The 20035-nt window shown below is 39.9% G+C and overlaps 1 protein-coding gene across 4 annotated transcripts in view; it reads left to right on the top strand.

Moving 5' to 3' along the window:
- The window catches only part of LOC110450730 (trichohyalin-like), a 71357-nt gene extending 53590 nt beyond the window's left edge, over positions 1–17767 (top strand). For 3 of the 4 annotated variants that reach the window (XM_021498403.1, XM_021498405.1, XM_021498402.1), the window contains exons 18-24: positions 852–869; positions 3591–3911; positions 9501–9569; positions 9886–9998; positions 10806–10908; positions 13518–13711; positions 15201–17767. In XM_021498403.1, the coding sequence (XP_021354078.1) occupies positions 852–869; positions 3591–3911; positions 9501–9569; positions 9886–9998; positions 10806–10908; positions 13518–13711; positions 15201–15264 (882 nt within the window). In that variant the 3' untranslated portion in view covers positions 15265–17767. The remainder of the gene's footprint in view (positions 1–851; positions 870–3590; positions 3912–9500; positions 9570–9885; positions 9999–10805; positions 10909–13517; positions 13712–15200) is intronic. The other variant, XM_021498404.1, reaches the window with a different exon arrangement.
- The last annotated feature ends 2268 nt before the right edge of the window (positions 17768–20035 follow it).

Below are 20035 nucleotides of genomic sequence, written 5' to 3'. Positions count from 1 at the left end.
AAATGGGGCTAACACATGTTTTTTTTTAGTATGACTTACAACTGGAGGATGTCTTGAAACCTCGTTGATAAGTCACTGATGCCCCAGCTGCAAACAGGGTTTTAACCCTGACCATCCACTGTCTGTGTCTCAGTTACACATTTACTTTAGAATATTAATATCTCTCAAAGTTTGGGTGGTCAGGAGGTACAGTGGATAATGCAATTAACTTTCATCAACACAGCTGGGGTTTGATTCCCTGAACAGACATGAAGAGGTTTTTCTCTAGGTACTCTAGGTTTCCTCCCTCCCACATAAAGACTCTCTGTCTATCCTGCAAAGAACAGTAATTAAGATGGAAAAATTTGTTTCGTAATTGTTGTAATATACAGTTTATGTTTACACATTCTCAAAGAAATGAACGAAAAGTACATAGCTTAAGATGTGATGGTTGTCCATGGCAAAAAAGGTAACAGATGTTAAGACGTAGATAGGATGGAGGTCAAGGTCATTTGGTCAAAACTGTCGAAACCTTAATTACTTTTGAAGGAATTATCAGAATATCACGACATTATAATGCCGTTGTTTTAATTTGCTGCAGTCAAATGTCAAGGTCACAAGGTCAGGTGATGAAAGTGTGGGGGGGGGGGAGGTTTCAAACATCTTTATGCTAATTAATCCATTAGTTAATAAGATATCACCTGTATTTACCTGACATAGATAAGAAAGCTGTAAACAGAACACATAAAAGAATGACTGTTACGGGGTATGTCTATAACATGGACATTATAACTACAGTGTAATCGAAGATGAAGATGTTAAATTAGAATATTGTTAAAACAATAAAAATTGATTTAATTTGTGTGAATCAGCTGACTACTGATAATGTGGTATGTATACACATGTGTGTTGTTTGTGACATGTCCAAGCTCATTAATGTTTGATTGTTTGTCATTAACCCTTGTGTTATTAATAACATCTACATTGATTCACTTACCATGTTATTGATTGATGCATGTGTTCACTTAATTATATATAAGTTGATTTGTATGTTGGTGCATGATACCACCACCACCTGACATGATTACAGGGTTACACCTGACATGATTACAGGATTACACCTGACATGATATCACCACCACCTGACATGGTTACTTGATTACACCTGACATGATTACAGGATTACACCTGACATGATTCCAGGATTACAACTGACATGATTACAGGATTCCACCTGACATGATTACAGGATTACACCTGACATAATAACAGGATTATACCTGACATGATATCACCACCAACTGACATGATTACAGGATTACACCTTACATGATTACAGGATTACACCTGACATGATAACAGGAGTAAACCTGACATGATCACAGGAGTACACCTGACATGATTACAGGATTACAGCTGACATGATAACAGGAGTAAACCTGACATGATCACAGGAGTACACCTGACATGATTACAGGATTACAGCTGACATGATAACAGGAGTAAACCTGACATGATCACAGGAGTACACCTGACATGATTACAGGATTACAGCTGACATGATAACAGGAGTAAACCTGACATGATCACAGGAGTACACCTGACATGATTACAGGATTACACCTAACATGATTACAGGATTACACCTGACATGATTACAGGATTACAACTGACATTATTACAGGATTACACCTGACATGATATCACCACCACCTGACATGATTACAGGATTAAACCTAACATGATTACAGGATTACACCTGACATGATTACAGGATTACAACTGATATTATTACAGGATTACAGCTGACATGATATCACCACCACCTGACATGATGACAGGATTAAACCTGACATGATTACAGGATTACACCTGACATGATAACAGGAGTAAACCTGACATGATCACAGGAGTACACCTGACATGATTACAGGATTACACCTGACATAATAACAGGATTATACCTGACATGATATCACCACCACCTGACATGATTACAGGATTGCAACTGACATGATTACAGGATTGCAACTGACATGATTACATGATTACAGCTGACATGATTACAGGATTACAGCTGACTTGATATCACCACCACCTGACATGATTACAGGATTACACCTGACATGATTACTGGATTAATGAATACAGTTTGATTAAGAAAGTTGTGCACGTATATTTGATTTACAGAACTTCATTTGTTGCATGAGCTTCAGTAGATATGATAATAATAATCCCTCTCCTTGTAACTAGCTATAGAATACAGTTCAATGATACAGTTTCAGATAATGATAAATTGACATTGTACACTTTTAATGGTATGCATAACTATTAAAACCAACATCAGCTGCCGACATGGTACTTTGACCTGGTACTATACCCTACCAAGTGTTAACATTACAGTTAATCCTTTCACCACTGTAGACCATAATGGACTCATCCAAATCAATGCATGGAAGAGTTTACTGAAGTTACATAGGGGTGAAAGGGTTAATTCTATTGTTCCTGGTTTATACGGTACATGTAATGATGTCAGGAGTCATTTCAGTTTCTTGTTATAAGTTTATGAGAATGTGAATAGTGAAACTTCTGCTTCATATATACCTTGCATGAATGCTGTTCTATTGACATGTATAACCCTTTCACCCCTATGTAACTTTAGTAGACTCTACCATGTATTGATCTGGACGAGTCCATTATGGTCTACAGTGGTGAAAGGGATAAAGTGTTTTGAGTTACAAATGATCTAATGGCCATTTTACTGACAGTTATATTAAATATTGTGTGATGATAATAATAATGATTTGAGGTTCTTATATAACCCTTTATCACAGCTAAGTTCATGGAGGTCGTCTCAAACGGTTCACAAATTATCTTCGATATGAAGATTAATGTTCAGAAATTTTAAAAAGTGTGCACTTTTAAAACTGAGTAAACACCTAAATCACCTTTAAACTGTACTAACATTATTGAGATTGGAATTCTCCAAAAAACCTGACTAAGTGTTTCACCAAATCATTGATTTCACGGAGTGATAAACCACAAAAAAATGTTATATATCAATACACTCGTTCGTAATGTACGTGTCTCACATTTAATTACACCAATTATAATTAAAAAACAGTTATGCTTCACTGGTAAAAACCAATTTACTGTAGATTTGAGATAAAAGAAAACGTATAAGTTTAAACCAATAATATTTCTTTACCACAATATTTGAGCTAATAAGTCTGGATATGAGTTTATAAATAATTTTATCGAGTAATTTTATTACTGTTTTTCATTTGTGTAATTGTTAATGGTGAAGAATTCGTATTAACTTCAATTCATTTTTTTTTTAAATGTATCACACCTGTATTGGTACCCTTTATTAGTGAAGGCCTTTATATACCATACTTCGTGTAAATTCAAATTTGAATAATATACTGTATATATATAAAAACAAAAATGTTCTGTTAATAATATAGTGTCATGCATAGAATATTTAGGTGAATATTTCCAGAGAAAATTTTGATTTAGTTACATGTTACAGGATATGAAATTCACTTTTAAGTTAGAGTTCAAATAATGTAAAATTTGAATTGACATGTGTAATTCTAATTTTCTAACAGGAGCTTGAGCTAGAGATGGAGAGACTGGAAAGGGAGGCAGAGGAGATACAACAAGCCGAGGACGACGTGCGACAAGCGCTTGCTGAATCAAGGAAAAAACAAAGGGACGAGCGTGATACGCGGAGAAAGGCTGATCTCGAACGAAAAAAACAGCTGGCCATAGAACGGCGGGATAAAGAGAAGAAAATTATGGAGAAGGCCAAAAACAAGGAGCTGGAAATGTTGGAGAAAATTGAGGATGCCAATGTTAGGAAACGTCAACGCGAGGAGGAGGAACTTAAGGAGGAGGAAGAAGAGAGACTGGCTCAGGAACGACTGGAGGTGAGAGTGGAGATTATACGATAACACACTGATTTAACATAACCAGAACATTGGGGGGGGGGGGGGGGGGGGGGTCAGGAATAGTGTTGACCTAGCGTTTGTTTAACTGTGTAAATATCAACTTGCAACCCATGCAAAGCAATCATTATATTTCTGTTCTATGTATGTGAAAATCTCAGCCTGAAGTTTATAATTTATTTTAACAACACTTCTGTGCATATTTCACACCTGTTTATTGCTATATTGGTATAGTGATGAACTTGATCTGTCAAATTGTGGGCTAGTCCTTTAAGACAAACACATTTATCTGTCCATGGCCCATCTACTGGCTGGAGGGCTGTGTGTTTGATGCGACTCAGTATTGATATTTTCTAGTGACAGACAATTATTGTATACATAGTGTAGCTGCTGTTAATGTTTGTGACAACCGTGCATGATATTGGTACATCAATACGTCTACACCAAGATGTGTTTCTAGGACCAAGATCCGGCTTTGTATTGACCATAAAATTGATGCGCCATCGGTCGTTTGGTGTTGAACATGACTCCCCTCCCATATATGAAATCAGATGGTTAACATCTGTTGTGGACTCGAGTGTCTTAAAAATTTGTTGTATTGTGTGATAAAATTTGTTTTAAATGTTACATACATATAGGATCTTACATGAGTTTCCACTTCATATGCGATTTATGAAACGAATCTTAGAGTTGTTCAATTTAGCGAGCATCTGGCAAGCTAAAATGAAAAATTTGTGATGAATTTCATAAATTTCATCTGATATGAAAATGAGATTAAGATCCTTTTAATCACATATTCAAGATTTGTGGCATTTATTCGTGTAAAACGACACTGGATAACACATGTACATTATATATGTGATAAATGATCAATATTGTAGTTAGCTTGCCAGTGGAATGACTCTGATGATCCAGATATATCATCTAAAAGTAAAAATTCAGAGAAACATATACTTATTACAAACCCTGGTGCAGGGGATGTAACCCAAGGAGAACATCACCCCTAGGGACCTACCTTAAAACAGGTTTATAACAAATACCAGGGGACAGAACAAATCAATTTTCTTTAGTAAAAGATGTTTAAGATGAACTTCAGGGAACATCAACAAAAAGTGTAGGGCTATTATATATGGAGCAGGAAGGGAGTAGGGGACAGTATAGGGATAGTGTAGGGAACAGCATAGGGACAATGAAAGGGACAGTGTAGGGAACTGTAGGGAACAGCATAGGGACAGTGTAGGGGACAGTGTAGGGGACTGTGTAGGGGACAGTGTAAGGGACTGTGTAGGGGACTGTAGGGGACAGTGTAGGGGACTGTGTAGGGGACTGTAGGGGAAAGTGTAGGGGACTGTGTAGGGACAGTGTAGGGGACTGTGTAGGGGACTGTGTAGAGAACAGTGTAGGGACAGTGTAGGGACAGTGTAAGGGACTGTAGGGGACAGTGTAGGGGACTGTGTAGTGGACAGTGTAGAGAACTGTAGGGAACAGCATAGGGACAGTGTAGGGGACAGTGTAGGGGACCGTAGGGAACAGTGTAGGGGACTGCATGGACAGTGTAGGGGACTGTGTAGGGGACAGTGTAAGGGACTGTGTAGGGGACTGTGTAAGGGACTGTGTAGGGTACAGTGTAGGGAACAGTGTAAGGGACAGTGTAGGGGACAGTGTAAGGGACTGTGTAGGGGACAGTGTAGGGACAGTGTAGGGAACTGTGTAGGGGACTGTAAGGGACAGTGTAGGGTACAGTGTAGGGGACTGTGTAGGGAACAGTGTAGGGACAGTGTAGGGGACAGTGTAAGGGACTGTGTAGGGGACTGTGTAGGGGACTGGGTAGGGGGCAGTGTAGGGGACTGTGTAGGGGACTGTGTAGGGGACTGGGTAGGGGGCAGTGTAGGGGACTGTGTAGGGGACTGTGTAGGGGACAGTGTAAGGGACAGTGTAGGGGACTGTGTAGGGGACTGTGTAGGGAACAGTGTAGGGGACTGTGTAGGGGACTGTAGGGGACAGTGTAGGGGACTGTGTAGGGGACAGTGTATGGGGACAGTGTAGGGGACTGTGTAAGGGACTGTGTAGGGGACTGTGTAGGGGACTGTGTAGGGGACAGTGCAGGGGACTGTGTTGGGGACTGTGTAGGGAACAGTGTATGGGGACAGTGTAGGGGACAATGTAGGGGACAGTGTAGGGGACTGTGTAGGGGACAGTGTAGGGAACTGTGTGGGGGACAGTGTAAGGGACAGTGTAGGGGCAGTGTATGGGGACAGTGTAGGGGACTGTGTAAGGGACTGTGTAGGGGACTGTGTAGGGGACAGGGTAGGGAACTGTGTAGGGGACAGTGTAGGGGACAGTGTAGGGGACTGTGTAGGGGACAGTGTAAGGGACAGTGTAGGGACAGTGTATGGGGACAGTGTAGGGGAAAATGTAGGGGACAGTGTAGGGGACAATGTAGGGGACTGTGTAGGGGACTGTGTAGGGGACTGTGTAGGGGACAGTGTATGGGACAGTGTAGGGGACAGTGTAAGGGACTGTGTAGGGGACTGTGTAGGGGACAGTGTATGGGACAGTGTAGGGGACAGTGTAAGGGACTGTGTAGGGAACTGTGTAGGGGACAGTGTAGGGGACAGTGTAAGGGACCGTGTAGGGGACAGTGTAGGGGACAGTGTAGGGGACAGTGGGGGGACAGTGTAGGGGACTGTGTAGGGGACAGTGTAGGGAACTGTGGAGGGGACAGTGGAAGGGACAGTGTAGGGGACAGTGTAGGGGACTGTGTAGGGGACTGTGTAGGGAACAGTGTAGGGGACTGTGTAGGGAACTGTGTAGGGAACTGTGTAGGGAGTGTAAGGGACAGTGTAGGGGACTGTGTAGGGGACTGTGTTGGGGACAGTGTAAGGGACCGTGTAGGGGACAGTGTAGGGGACAGTGTAGGGGACAGTGGGGGGACAGTGTAGGGGACTGTGTAGGGGACAGTGTAAGGGGCAGTGTAGGGACAGTGTATGGGGACAGTGTAGGGGAAAATTTAGGGGACAGTGTAGGGGACAATGTAGGGGACTGTGTAGGGGACTGTGTAGGGGACAGTGTAGGGAACTGTGTAGGGGACTGTGTAGGGGACAGTGTAAGGGGCAGTGTAGGGGACAGTGTAAGGGACAGTGTAGGAGACAATGTAGGGGACAGTGTAGGGGACGGTGTAGGGGACTGTGTAGGGGACAGTGTAAGGGGCAGTGTAGGGACAGTGTATGGGGACAGTGTAGGGGAAAATGTAGGGGACAGTGTGGGGGACAATGTAGGGGACTGTGTAGGGGACTGTGTAGGGGACTGGGTAGGGGACAGTGTAGGGGAAAGTGAAGGGACAGTGTAAGGGACAGTGTAGGGGACAGTGTAGGGACAGTGTAGGGGACTGTGTAGGGGACAGTGTAGGGAACTGTGGAGGGGACAGTGGAAGGGACAGTGTAGGGGACAGTGTAGGGGACTGTGTAGGGGACAGTGTAAGGGACAGTGTAGTGACAGTGTAAGGGACTGTAGGGGACAGTGTAGGGGACTGTGTAGGGGACAGTGTAAGGGGCAGTGTAGGGGACAGTGTAAGGGACAGTGTAGGGACAGGGTAAGGGACAGTGTATGGGACAGTGTAAGGGACAGTGTAGGGGACAGTGTAGGGGACAGTGTAAGGGACCGTGTAGGGGACAGTGTAAGGGACTGTGTAGGGGACAGTGTAGGGGACTGTGTAGGGAACAGTGTAGGGGACTGTGTAGGGAACTGTGTAGGGAACTGTGTAGGGAGTGTAAGGGACAGTGTAGGGGACTGTGTAGGGAACTGTGTAGGGGACAGTGTAGGGGACAGTGTAAGGGACTGTGTAGGGAACTGTGTAGGGAACTGTAGGGAACAGCATAGGGAGTGTAGGGGACTGTGTAGGGGACAGTGTAAGGGACTGTGTAGGGGGCTGTGTAGGGCACTGGGTAGGGGACAGTGTAAGGGACTGTGTAGGGGACTGTGTAAGGGACTGTGTAGGGGACTGTGTAGGGGACTGTGTAAGGGACTGTGTAGGGGACTGTGTAGGGGACCGTGTAGGGGACTGTAGGGAACTGTGTAGGGGACAGTGTAAGGGACAGTGTAGGGGACTGTATAGGGGACTGTGAAGGGGACAGTGTAGGGGACAGTGTAGGGGACTGTGTAGGGGACAGTGTAGGGGACAGTGTAGGGGACAGTGTAGGGGACAGTGTAAGGGACTGTGTAGGGGACTGTGTAGGGGACTGTGTAGGGGACTGTAGGGAACTGTGTAGGGGACAGTGTAGGGGACAGTGTAAGGAACTGTAGGGAACAGCATAGGGAGTGTAGGGGACGGTGTAGGGGACAGTGTAAGGGACTGTGTAGGGGACAGTGTAAGGGACTGTGTAGGGGACTGTAGGGAACTGTGTAGGGGACAGTGTAAGGGACTGTAGGGGACAGTGTAAGGGACAGTGTAGGGGACTGTATAGGGGACTGTGAAGGGGACAGTGTAGGGGACAGTGTAGGGGACTGTGTAGGGGACAGTGCAGGGGCCAGTGTAAGGGACTGTGTAAGGGACTGTGTAGGGGACTGTGTAGGGGACTGTGTAGGGGCCTGTAGGGAACTGTGTAGGGGACAGTGTAGGGGACAGGGTAGGGGACTGCGTAGGGGACAGTGTAGGGGACAGTGTAGGGACAGTGTAGGGGACAGTGTAAGGGACTGTGTAAGGGACTGTGTAGGGGACAGAGTAGGAAATATTGACTGGCTTTGAAGTCAGGTTTTGCTCCTCTGTAATCTTCAAAGGACAGGTATCAGCCTAGATATCGGTCACGTTGCTGTTTTACCTGAGACCAATCAAATAAATAGGTGTGTACCTTGAATTTTGCTGTGACATATCCAACGGGTGCAGAGAGCGAAAGTAAGCGCTGTTCCTAGAGTACCGAGGATGTTGCCAGTGTATCATGCACTACATTTTTCAAGCGTTTTTAAAAATTGTCGGGATATCGTAGTACAATGTATTTTTGTCACTGTCTTTTCATATCTTGTATCTCTAATATCCCTTCATATTAAATCTTTAATTTTCACGATAACTAAGTCCTGCGATAAAATAAAGGAGAAAGACGCCTGCAAATTTTCTGAAAACATTAAATTGCAGTTAGTGTCTGAGAATCTACATTATACTAGTAAATTGTACAAGTCAATGTTTAATAAGAACCTTTTGATGTGACCTATTAAATGGTCCAAACTACATCTTACGATTACTAACTCATAAATTGTTCTCTTAGAAATTCATATCAATAACATTTATGGGCCAAGAGAGATTCCCATTTAGTACTGATCACAGGCTAGATGATGGCCGACCTTCTGTCTTCTGTAATCCATTATCTTTATAAACGTTGAATCCTGTTAAAAGACGAGAGATAATTATTGAGGAATTGATTTTATCATCTTCTTGTATAAGAAGAACACAGTTATACCTGTTTCCCCTATTGTGCACCTTTGGTTATGTCTGGTTCTATTGGCAGGAGGTGAAATTTTACTACCTATAGGATGATAGGGCGGTTGAATATTGATTTGATACATTATGTTTAATTACAGGAGGAGATGAGAGAGGCTGAGAGGCTAGCTGAAGAGGAGGAAGATAAACTCAGGGAGCTGGAGAGACAGGTATATTACGTACATGTGAAGGACTGACACAAAAAAAAATATTTTTCTTTATAGGATGCAAGAATATGTAATCAATATTTGTTAGGATTTTTCTATAAAAACTTTTTGCAATATAACAGTTTACATTTTGTTTTTTTACAAATGATCAGATAGAATAAAAAATGTTGGAATACAACATGATTAATAATGGAACATAAAGAGATTTGACGTTCATTACCAGTATGTTCAGTTCCTATGATCCCTGAAGAATTTTTCGTCCTAGAATCTGTATATCTAGATCTCCCCATTCTAATTCTAATTACCTTCCAATTAACAGGCAGAGGAGGAAGCAATGCAACGCCTCATTGATGAGAGAGAGGAGGCTACACGAAAGAAGAGACAAATAGAGGAACAGAAACGATTAGTCGAGGAAGAGGAGGACAGGAAAAGGTAACACACATTGAATGCTCACAGTGTTCGCAGAGTCCAGGAACACTGGATCAGAGATATTCCACAGATTCAGAGAAGGAAGCCTTTTCTAGAGTATGGTATTGTAAGAAGTTCATGTGGAGGAGGGGAGGTTCAGAAAGGAGAGAGAGTTGTAATTAATCGATAATTGCCCAGTATTCTGACTGTAGAAATTATACTGTAATATAGAGTGTGTGGCCAGGAAACCTTGTGACAACAAATATTTCTTTCTTCTGACTGCACGGTAGTCTCGCCATGAATGGACTTGTTTTGATATTGTTAGTACCAAAATTCAGGACTGTAGAATTAGATATCAGAAGAAACCTATGAAGGTCACAAGGTCAAGTAATTAACAGACAAATAATTAATGATATCTTCAAACCATGTATCTTTGATTTTTGGTTATTTAAATTAATCTTTATATGAAACAGCTGCAAGACTGGCCTATCATGTTCTTATAGTAATTGTGTAAAAGATGTAGATTAATTAAGTTACTTTACAAGCCTTAGCTGTAGGGAATTTCCCTTTAGCTCAGCGGTAGAGCATTGAGCTGGAGAGCCAAGGGTCGCGGGTTCGAGCCCCAGCGACGGCACTACCTTTATCACTATTCCTCGTCCTATTACAATTGTCTTTGTGTTCTTGTCAACGGAACCAAAAACTGGGTGTTGTGTTCTTGTCAACGAAACCAAGAATTGGGTGTATGTAGTTTATCAAGTGTGTGTGTGTCCCATGCATCGCCTACAAAATTAAACCCAGAAATAAGCCGTGTATGTCTATGCTGTTTTTCAGAGAAATCATTATTAAAGAAGAGAGGCGATTGGAAGAGGAAAGATCTAGGAGGGCAGAAGAAGAGGATAGGAAATTACAGGAGGAGAAAAGGAGACTGGCCGAGGTAAGACATGATAAAAAATACGGCAAAAAATAAAATCACTGGAAAAAGGTATAGTTTAATCGTTAACAAAATCAATAAATATTATTGTAACAGGAGAGGAAAATGCATGGCCAGACCAGGGGTTCGAATTGGGGACCTTCCGAACTCTAGACGGATGCTCAACCAATTGACCTCACTGAGTCATGCTAGGTTATACATATATTGACCGTGTGGAAGGGAAACACGATTCTTTGCTCCTCCCATAGTAATCATGTTTCACCAGGGTGAAGCTTTTTCAGAGTTTTAGATGACAATATATATTAATTACTCCATAAGTTTTAAAGTAGTGGGCAAGGACACCACCATGTTGCTTTCTATTGCGATATTAACCCTGTGTATATAATTACCATGTGACTGCTCTATACAGATTTTTACCTGATATACTTACCGTACAGCGGGATATATTTCCACAGTCAATAAAGTGATTGCGAAAATATGATCTTCAGAATAATATGACAAGGGTAAAGATGAGCCGCAGTAATAAAATTCATAACTGTAATGTTGTCATGAAATAGCGAGTCTGTGGTTGTAATGGTTCGTATTCATAACAAGTATTACAAGTTGTTTGATTATAGATTATATAATATTTCTAAACATAATCGAGACGAGGGGGCTCAAAGACTCTCGCACATCTATGACCAAGTATTAAACAAAACGTAGCTGAATCGAGTCATTTCGGTACATATATAACAACTATTGTACATAGGCTTATAGCGTAGCCGAAATCAACATTGATTTTGTGGACAACTCATACACATTTTACATCTCTGTGTGCATACGCTTCACTGGTCATTTGTCTGATGAAGGTGACAGTGTACATATCGTACTAGTCATCGAAACGTCAAATAGAAAATGTTATTGATTGTGTAAAAAAGATCTTTATAATAGATCATATAATAGTTTTGTTGGTAATTTGTTTAACACAATACACCTGTTGTTGCTCAGTATGCTGTAGTAAAGCCTATTCATTAGACTATTTGACACTTTATATGCCATGTGTCCTGTCTCTGTGACACTTAATTGTCGTGTGTCCTGTCTCTGTGACACTTTATATGCCACTTGTCCTGTCTCTGTGACACTTTATATGCCATGTGTCATGTCTCTGTGACACTTTATATGCCATGTGTCATGTCTCTGTGACACTTTATATGCCATGTGTCATGTCTCTGTGACACTTTATATGCCATGTGTCATGTCTCTGTGACACTTTATATGCCATGTGTCATGTCTCTGTGACACTTTATATGCCATGTGTCATGTCTCTGTGACACTTTATATGCCATGTGTCATGTCTCTGTGACACTTTATATGCCATGTGTCCTGGCTCTGTGATACTTAATTGTCTTGTGTCCTGTCTCTGTGACACTTAATTGTCTTTTGTCCTGTCTCTGTGACACTTAATTGTCTTGTGTCCTATCTCTGTGACACTTTATATGCCATGTGTCCTGGCTCTGTGATACTTAATTGTCTTGTGTCCTGTCTCTGTGACTCTTAATTGTCTTGTGTCCTGTCTCTGTGACACTTTCTATGCCATGTGTCCTGTCTCTGTGACACTTAATTGTCTTGAGTCCTGTCTCTGTGACACATTATATGCCATGTGTCCTGTCTCTGTGATACTTAATTGTCTTGTGTCCTGTCTCTGTGACTCTTAATTGTCTTGTGTCCTGTCTCTGTGACACTTTATATGCCACTTGTCCTGTCTCTGTGACACTTTATTTGCCATGTGTCCTGTCTCTGTGACACTTAATTGTCGTGTGTCCTGTCTCTGTGACACTTTATATGCCACTTGTCCTGTCTCTGTGACACTTTATTTGCCATGTGTCCTGTCTCTGTGACACTTAATTGTCGTGTGTCCTGTCTCTGTGACACTTTATATGCCACTTGTCCTGTCTCTGTGACACTTTATATGCCATGGGTCCTGTCTCTGGGACACTTTATATGCCATGTGTCCTGTCTCTGTGACGCTTTATATGCCATGTGTCCTGTCTCTGTGACACTCAATTGTCTTGTGTCCTGTCTCTGTGACACTTTCTATGCCATGTGTCCTGTCTCTGTGACACTTAATTGTCTTTTGTCCTGTCTCTGTGACACTTAATTGTCTTGAGTCCTGTCTCTGTGACACATTATATGCCATGTGTCCTGTCTCTGTGATACTTAATTGTCTTGTGTCCTGTCTCTGTGACTCTTAATTGTCTTGTGTCCTGTCTCTGTGACACTTAATTGTCTTGTGTCCTGTCTCTGTGACACTTTATATGCCATGTGTCCTGTCTCTGTGCTAAAACACTGCAAAAATAGTTCCTTCACATGTCTAGATCCCCAAACTATAATGATTGTAAATTTATTTTTCTCATATCAGGTAGGTCATAATCACGAAAAAATTTAAGCCCATGTAAATAATTGTTTATGCGGTATCTGAGGTGCAGTTACAACAATGAGATAAATAAATTACGGAACATGACAACAACGATGTTGTTTTAGAGAACTTTGTGTAAACAAATACCATACATTGATAAAAACTAGAATTTTGTCGTGAGACTTAATGGAAGTATGGTTGGTTTCTGTACCAACAGTTACAAAGAATTGAGAGTGAGGCCAGGGAACAGATGCAGAAGGAGCTTGCTCACCGCCGCGAGATGGCCCTTTCAAGACGGGATCGAAATCTTGAGGCCCGCTCCAACATGACACGACTCAAACATTCACAAGGGATCACACAGCCCTGGGTCTGGTCCTACTTCATACAGTGGCCCATGGAGACCTATAACATGTAAGTACTGGTTACTTTGAAAGTCGGGAGATATATTTTTGGGGGGTCAGAGGTCAGGAGATATATATTTTGTAGAGGTCAGAAGTCGGGAGAATCATAGGTCATTAAAAGTGCCTGTAGAAATGACCAGATGTCAGGAAATAAAAACAGATCAGGAGGAATAAAATAGAGATATAAATCCCTCACTACAGACTATGATAGAGATATAAATCCCTCACTACAGAGATATAAATCCCTCGATCACTACAGACTATGGGTTTGTACTTTGTGCATCAATTAATATGTTATCATATTGTCTGGGACATATCTCAATGCACTCTTTCAGCTACAATTGACAAATTTTGTATGCAAGTACATCTTTTGATCGCAAAGTATCTTGTGCTAAAATACGGTCACACACGTGTATAAAAAAATTATGACCTTCTTTTTTTAAATGAGGTATCTTTCGGAATGGTTGAGTGTCACATGTCGAAGTTTGATTTTGTGTCTGTCTGAAACTATGTTCACAGAGTTACATTCCTTTGTTCATGTTTATATAGGGATTAAATGGCGTTTAATCCATATATTTACATTTCTATTATAGAAAAATTGTTTCATTTTAGTTCAATAGTTTATTTATTTACTGTGTTTTGTATATGCGTCGTCCTCTAAACGACATTGGCGGAACAGCCCTATTCAAATAAATTGGCGCCAATAATTAACCGTAGTCATTTGAGCGTTTGACGCAGGGGCATTCTCCATTTTATCCGAAGTGAAGCGACAAGACTCTCATTGAACAAGGTTAATCTATGACGTCATAAGTAAACCACGTGTTACGTCACAAGAGTTTATGTTTTCATACTCGAATGAAATGCATTTCTGCTGGTAATGTTCATATAGTGGGTTGCAGCGCAAATGTAATAAACACACATCTTAGGTATAATGGCACGATGATGGGGAAATTAGACAGCTTCTGGACTTAATTTTTCAACTAGATTTTATGACACTTCAAACAAGTATTGTTAACACCAATCTCTAGAGACCAGCTGAAAGTCTTTAACCCTTTCACCCCTATGTGACTTTAGTAGACTCTACCATGCATTGATATGGATGAGTCCATTATGGTCCACAGTTGTGAAAGGGTTAAGTACACATTTAAGGCCTTGGCCACAGATAAAGAACTCTACCTATACGTGATAATGGAAATATTTGATATTTGGCATTTCTCAGCTAACTGACTAAGTGTTTTTTCAACCAAATTTCATATAACTTCACACATGATAAATTGCTTTACTAACAAGGTTATGTGTAGGAAAGTGTTTCCTAATTGTAGTACATTTGTATTTAGTTCTTTTACCATATTATATTACAGATATTTACACTTCAATATGCAATCGTATAGTTTACATGAATTATTCCATCTTTTTCAGCTCAGAAATGTTGTTTACACAGTAACATCACTGTTTCTCTCCTATTCAGTGACCTTTTCTAACATATATATGTTTTACAGACCCATAGGAGGGGAGCCTGATGACAAGAAGAAGAAGCGCCCCAAGCCAAAGGCCAAGAGATGATGACCTGGGAGGTTTGGACTTATCCACGATGATGCCCTGGGCCTGTATGGACTTATCCACGATGATGCCCTGGGCCTGTATGGACTTATCCACGATGATGCCCTGGGCCTGTATGGACGTATCCACCGTGTATTTAGTGCCTTCTGTATCACTGTGCTTTTAATAATTATTACTGGTAGTACAATAGGAGAAAATGTCATCACTTAATGTTGTGCGTACGGAAAAAGACATTCACCATGAACATAAAATATTATTTAATTATTCAGGTCATACTTAAAAAATGAAAGAAAAGAAATTTTCAATAAAAAAAAATCTTACAGCTATCCCAGAAAAACAACAACAATAAAGCAGTTGGTGGCATGAGATAGGGAGCATGTTTTTGATCCATACCACTCATAACTGCTTTTTCCTGGGGCCCACTGTACAAATGTTCACAATTATTTTATACGAAACACCAATAGATCGTCAGTTTAAGTGCCTCCCTCAAGTAAAAGAGGTTGAGACTTATATTCTGTGTTTATTTTATATTTACCATATTTATATGGATATCTTGACATAAATCATGAGGGAACTTTGGAACCATCTTAGTTTATTCGTTACTAATCATTACTAAGTTGGTGGGTATCTATCATGCTACCATGTGGTATACATGTACTGAATACACACATGTTATGGGATTTTTTAAATCAAAGCTTGTTATCATGGAGTATTGCAAATACAGTTACATGTACATCTAGTTCAGTTTGGGATATATTTTGTTTTGTATAAATTGTTCTCAAACAAATAAATATTTTGATTTGTTTTTGCCTGTGAATTTATGCAAATAAGTACTATTTATGAAGAGGTACGTGGTCCTCTCACTATTACCACATGACCATAGTTGTCCTGTATATTGTTCCCTATATTGTATAGTCGTATGTGACGAGGTGGTCCTATATCTGGTTCAACATGACTCAGGGAGTATTCTATGTCATAACTTTTGCCTTATGAGTGCATTTTCAAATGCTACCATTCTTAATGCTTTCACCCCTATGTAACTTTAGTAGACTTTACCATGCATTGATATGGATGGGTCCTTTGTAGTCTACAGTGGTGAAAGGGTTAAAGGCATACAAATGTTTGTCCATGTACAGAACCATGATCACCTTTCTGAGTAGATCTCTGTCACTTCCAGTAGCTTAGCAAGAGACAGGTTGTCTGATTTGTCAGGTTCTAATATACACAGTGGGACAAAGTAGAAGATGGTTTGAACAGGTTTCTAAGTCAGTCTAGACAGGTCTCACTGTATATTATAACTATGCAAGTGGTGGGATAGACTATCAAGGATACAGGAAACTTACTACACTGTATGTTATAATTATACCAGTGGGATAGACTATCAAGGATACAGGAAACTTACTATGCAATGGACTTTGTTTATAATCAAATTTGTCTTGTTTTAGCAGTGATAAATTTACTTAATTTTGTTCATCTGTGAATAATTGGGGCACAGCTATTTTATTTGTATAACTCATAAAACTTGTTGATCCACTTTGTCTGTGATATCTAGTTTATTTTGTTTTCGTATATATCTGTAATACAGTGCTGCTGTGATGCATCTTGTTAGAAAATAGTTTTTTCATAATTTTTCTTATATTTTTTTTTATTTATGCTTGTTAAATAATTAAGTCACTTAACATAACTTGTAGCTGCTGTTGCATTGCCCGACCTTTGAGTCCTATCTAAGTGCCGGAGTCCTTTTCCGTCCGGACCAGAGTCCTAGACCAACTATTATTTGGAATACAGCGTTGGTCTTCTTATCTTTTAAGACAAGACTCCTGGGCTAATCACACTGATAGCAAACTCCCTGGTTTTTGTGAGCTTTCCTGTACAGTCCTTGGTCCCAATAAGAATTAGACTTCCTGGTCTCACCACTAGGTGGAGACTTCCTAAAGGCGTTATTACTGAATGTTACTCGTTTAATTTGTGGCATGTTTCCAAAATGTCCCGGTCATATTTTTAATTAATATTTTTTGTAGTTTTTTTTTTTTGAAGGATTTTGTTTTAAGAAAAAATTATATTTGTGTATAAAAAAATAACCCAAATCACCAGTGCTAATGTTTGGTGCATGTATGTATCAAACTTGTATAATGGTAATTTTATTTAATTGTTAATTTACATCAATTACACCATAACATGGAAGAGTTATAACTTATTTACAGAAATGTTATTGATGTTAACAAGGTAAAGATACACAATAGTGCACTCTGTATATTTTTTTATTGATTCTATATATAATTATATATGTATATCATCTTAGTTATAAAATTGACTCATTTTATTTTAAATGTTATAATACATGTACGTTTATTATTTATTTGATTTAAGCTCTAAAACCTATTAAACATTTCCTTTAGGACTTCTTTGTACTGGGGTACATTCGCTTTTCCAGTTGAAACGGTTGAACCTGTAAAGAAAACAACAGGTATAGATCTGGACCGAGGCTGACCTCAGGAAAATTTGGCACATGTAGATTGAGGGGTCCAGGCCAGGGACAGTATATACGTCCCTGTCCAGGCGTACCTGACCGAAACTAACATGCTGACTATTGCTAGTTTGCGTTATTTCTTTCTAAAACAATGTCAAGCCAAATGTAGTTTTTAAGATACATTATGTAATTCAGTGGACGCATGAAAGAAAGAAGGGCATAATATTCTTGATACATTGTTTTTTTATTCTCAGAAACTGTGCATGTTTACCTCTGCTTACAGAACGGTCCAATTGCGTTCGTTTATCGTGGAAAATTTCTGCACCACACGTACCGTTTCAACCGGATACGCGAATGTACCCCTGACGTCTATCACTAACATAGGATTGCTAAACACCAATGGTAGGACACCTACTTTACAATGCTGTAATCATTGTTGATAATTTCACCATTGTGCTATAGTGTATTTAATATCGCCTGTTCTAAACCTACTGACATTTTTTGTCAGGTTAGCAATGATACTCACAGCGTTGCAATCTGCGACAGGTTTTCCATTTTAAAATTATATGTAAGGTGATGTACTACACTATACATATAATTGTTCCCCAGTTCCACTAGACCATGGACTGGTGAAATTAACAACCAAACTTGTGTTTGTCATCTTTTGGTTTTACAGATAATCTTTTTTCATTAGTTGCAATCAAGATTAGCATGGGGTTTTTTTTAATTCCATGTTACAGTAGTTTTTTAGTTGTACCAGAGTTATGTTCCCCTTGCCTTGTAGGTGTCGCCACACCTCTGTACAGTGTGGCGCTGGTCCGTCCTTGTCAATGCTCAGATACACATTCCTTCCTGCTACATCCATCATGTATACACCACAGCTATTGTTATGTTATTCAAATTCTATTACTTAGGTCTTGTTCATTTAGATAAAATACTGTAAATAAAGAACAATACAACGGGATTAGAACATTCTTTGTTATTTATTCTAATTGAGCTTTCTTTAACTTACATGTATACAAACATTAGGACATATAGGTTCAATTCAGTAACAAAGTTCTCTCACATGCAATCGACTCTCTGACAACATGTGAATTTATTATAGGCAATTTCACAAAGAGTTATCTAGTATCAAGGACATACAAATACTTAAATACTAAAGATTTGTGTAAAAACATTAATTCAGTCCTGGCTTTGACAGAACTTTTACAGAGCCTGTCATTACAGACTAAATTTCGTAATCTCAGAAGGATTCTCAAGGCAGTTTAGCAAATGTTTAGCCCTGTCATTTTGTTTTGAGATACATACTATTCGAGACATCAATAATTTACAGTAGACAAATGTAATACAAACAACAGCTACAACCTATGAGTTTAGCTATTTGAATCCTCGATATCCAGGGGTTATGCTCACTTTGGCTATCTGCACCCCTGGAGATTGTCATTGCAAAATTGAAGGCACACGGCTTGCTATTTGATTGACGTCGGGTAAAAAACCTGACCAATCACTAGGCTGATACTTGGACTTTAAAAATTACAGCGGAGCGATGCCAGACTTCAAAGTTAATAAGTTTTACCGTTATGCGACCGCGAGATTATTTTGATGTACATCAAAGGATCAAACTAGCCTTCTCGTCTCATTCACAAGGCGGTGCACACTGAGCCTTTGATTTTGCTATGACATATTCCAGGGGTGAAGAGAGCGAAAGTGAGCGTAACCCCTGGATTTCGAGGATGAGCTATTTGCTATAAAAGGACATTTATAAGATGTGTAAAACTGTAGATAGCCAACTCCAAGTTCATTTATTAGATTAGGCTTATATACAGCTCATCAGTTGTGCATATATAACAATGCAACATGACAATACATGGTAAACAACAACACAGGTACACACCACTCGCGCACCTACTAAGGGTGGAGAGATTTCTTGCACAGCTAATAGATAATGAACTTTGTAATATAATAACATTAAGGAATGTTTCACACAGATCACAGATCAATATTTTTGATACATTGTTCCATCATGACAATATATAAACATGATAAAACAACTTCAGTACATAAATGGAATTATCAAGGCAAACTGGATTGATTGATTGATTGATTGATTGATAGGTTTTACATCCGCTTCACTACCGGACGTAAAACCAATCACTCAATCAATCCAGTAATCATTCAAGGCAAACTGGAGCAGTTAAACATAGGAACAAAATAAATATCCCCATCAGAGAACCAGACATGGCCTACAGGTAACAAAATATAAATAAAAACACAACTTTTCTTTAAAGGGGAATGTGTTTCACT

This window comes from Mizuhopecten yessoensis, unplaced genomic scaffold (genome assembly GCF_002113885.1).
Source record: "Mizuhopecten yessoensis strain PY_sf001 unplaced genomic scaffold, ASM211388v2 scaffold5459, whole genome shotgun sequence".
NCBI lineage: Eukaryota > Metazoa > Mollusca > Bivalvia > Pectinida > Pectinidae > Mizuhopecten > Mizuhopecten yessoensis.
The sequence above is the reverse complement of the archived record's forward strand: the minus strand, read 5'-3'. Positions and strand labels throughout refer to the sequence as shown.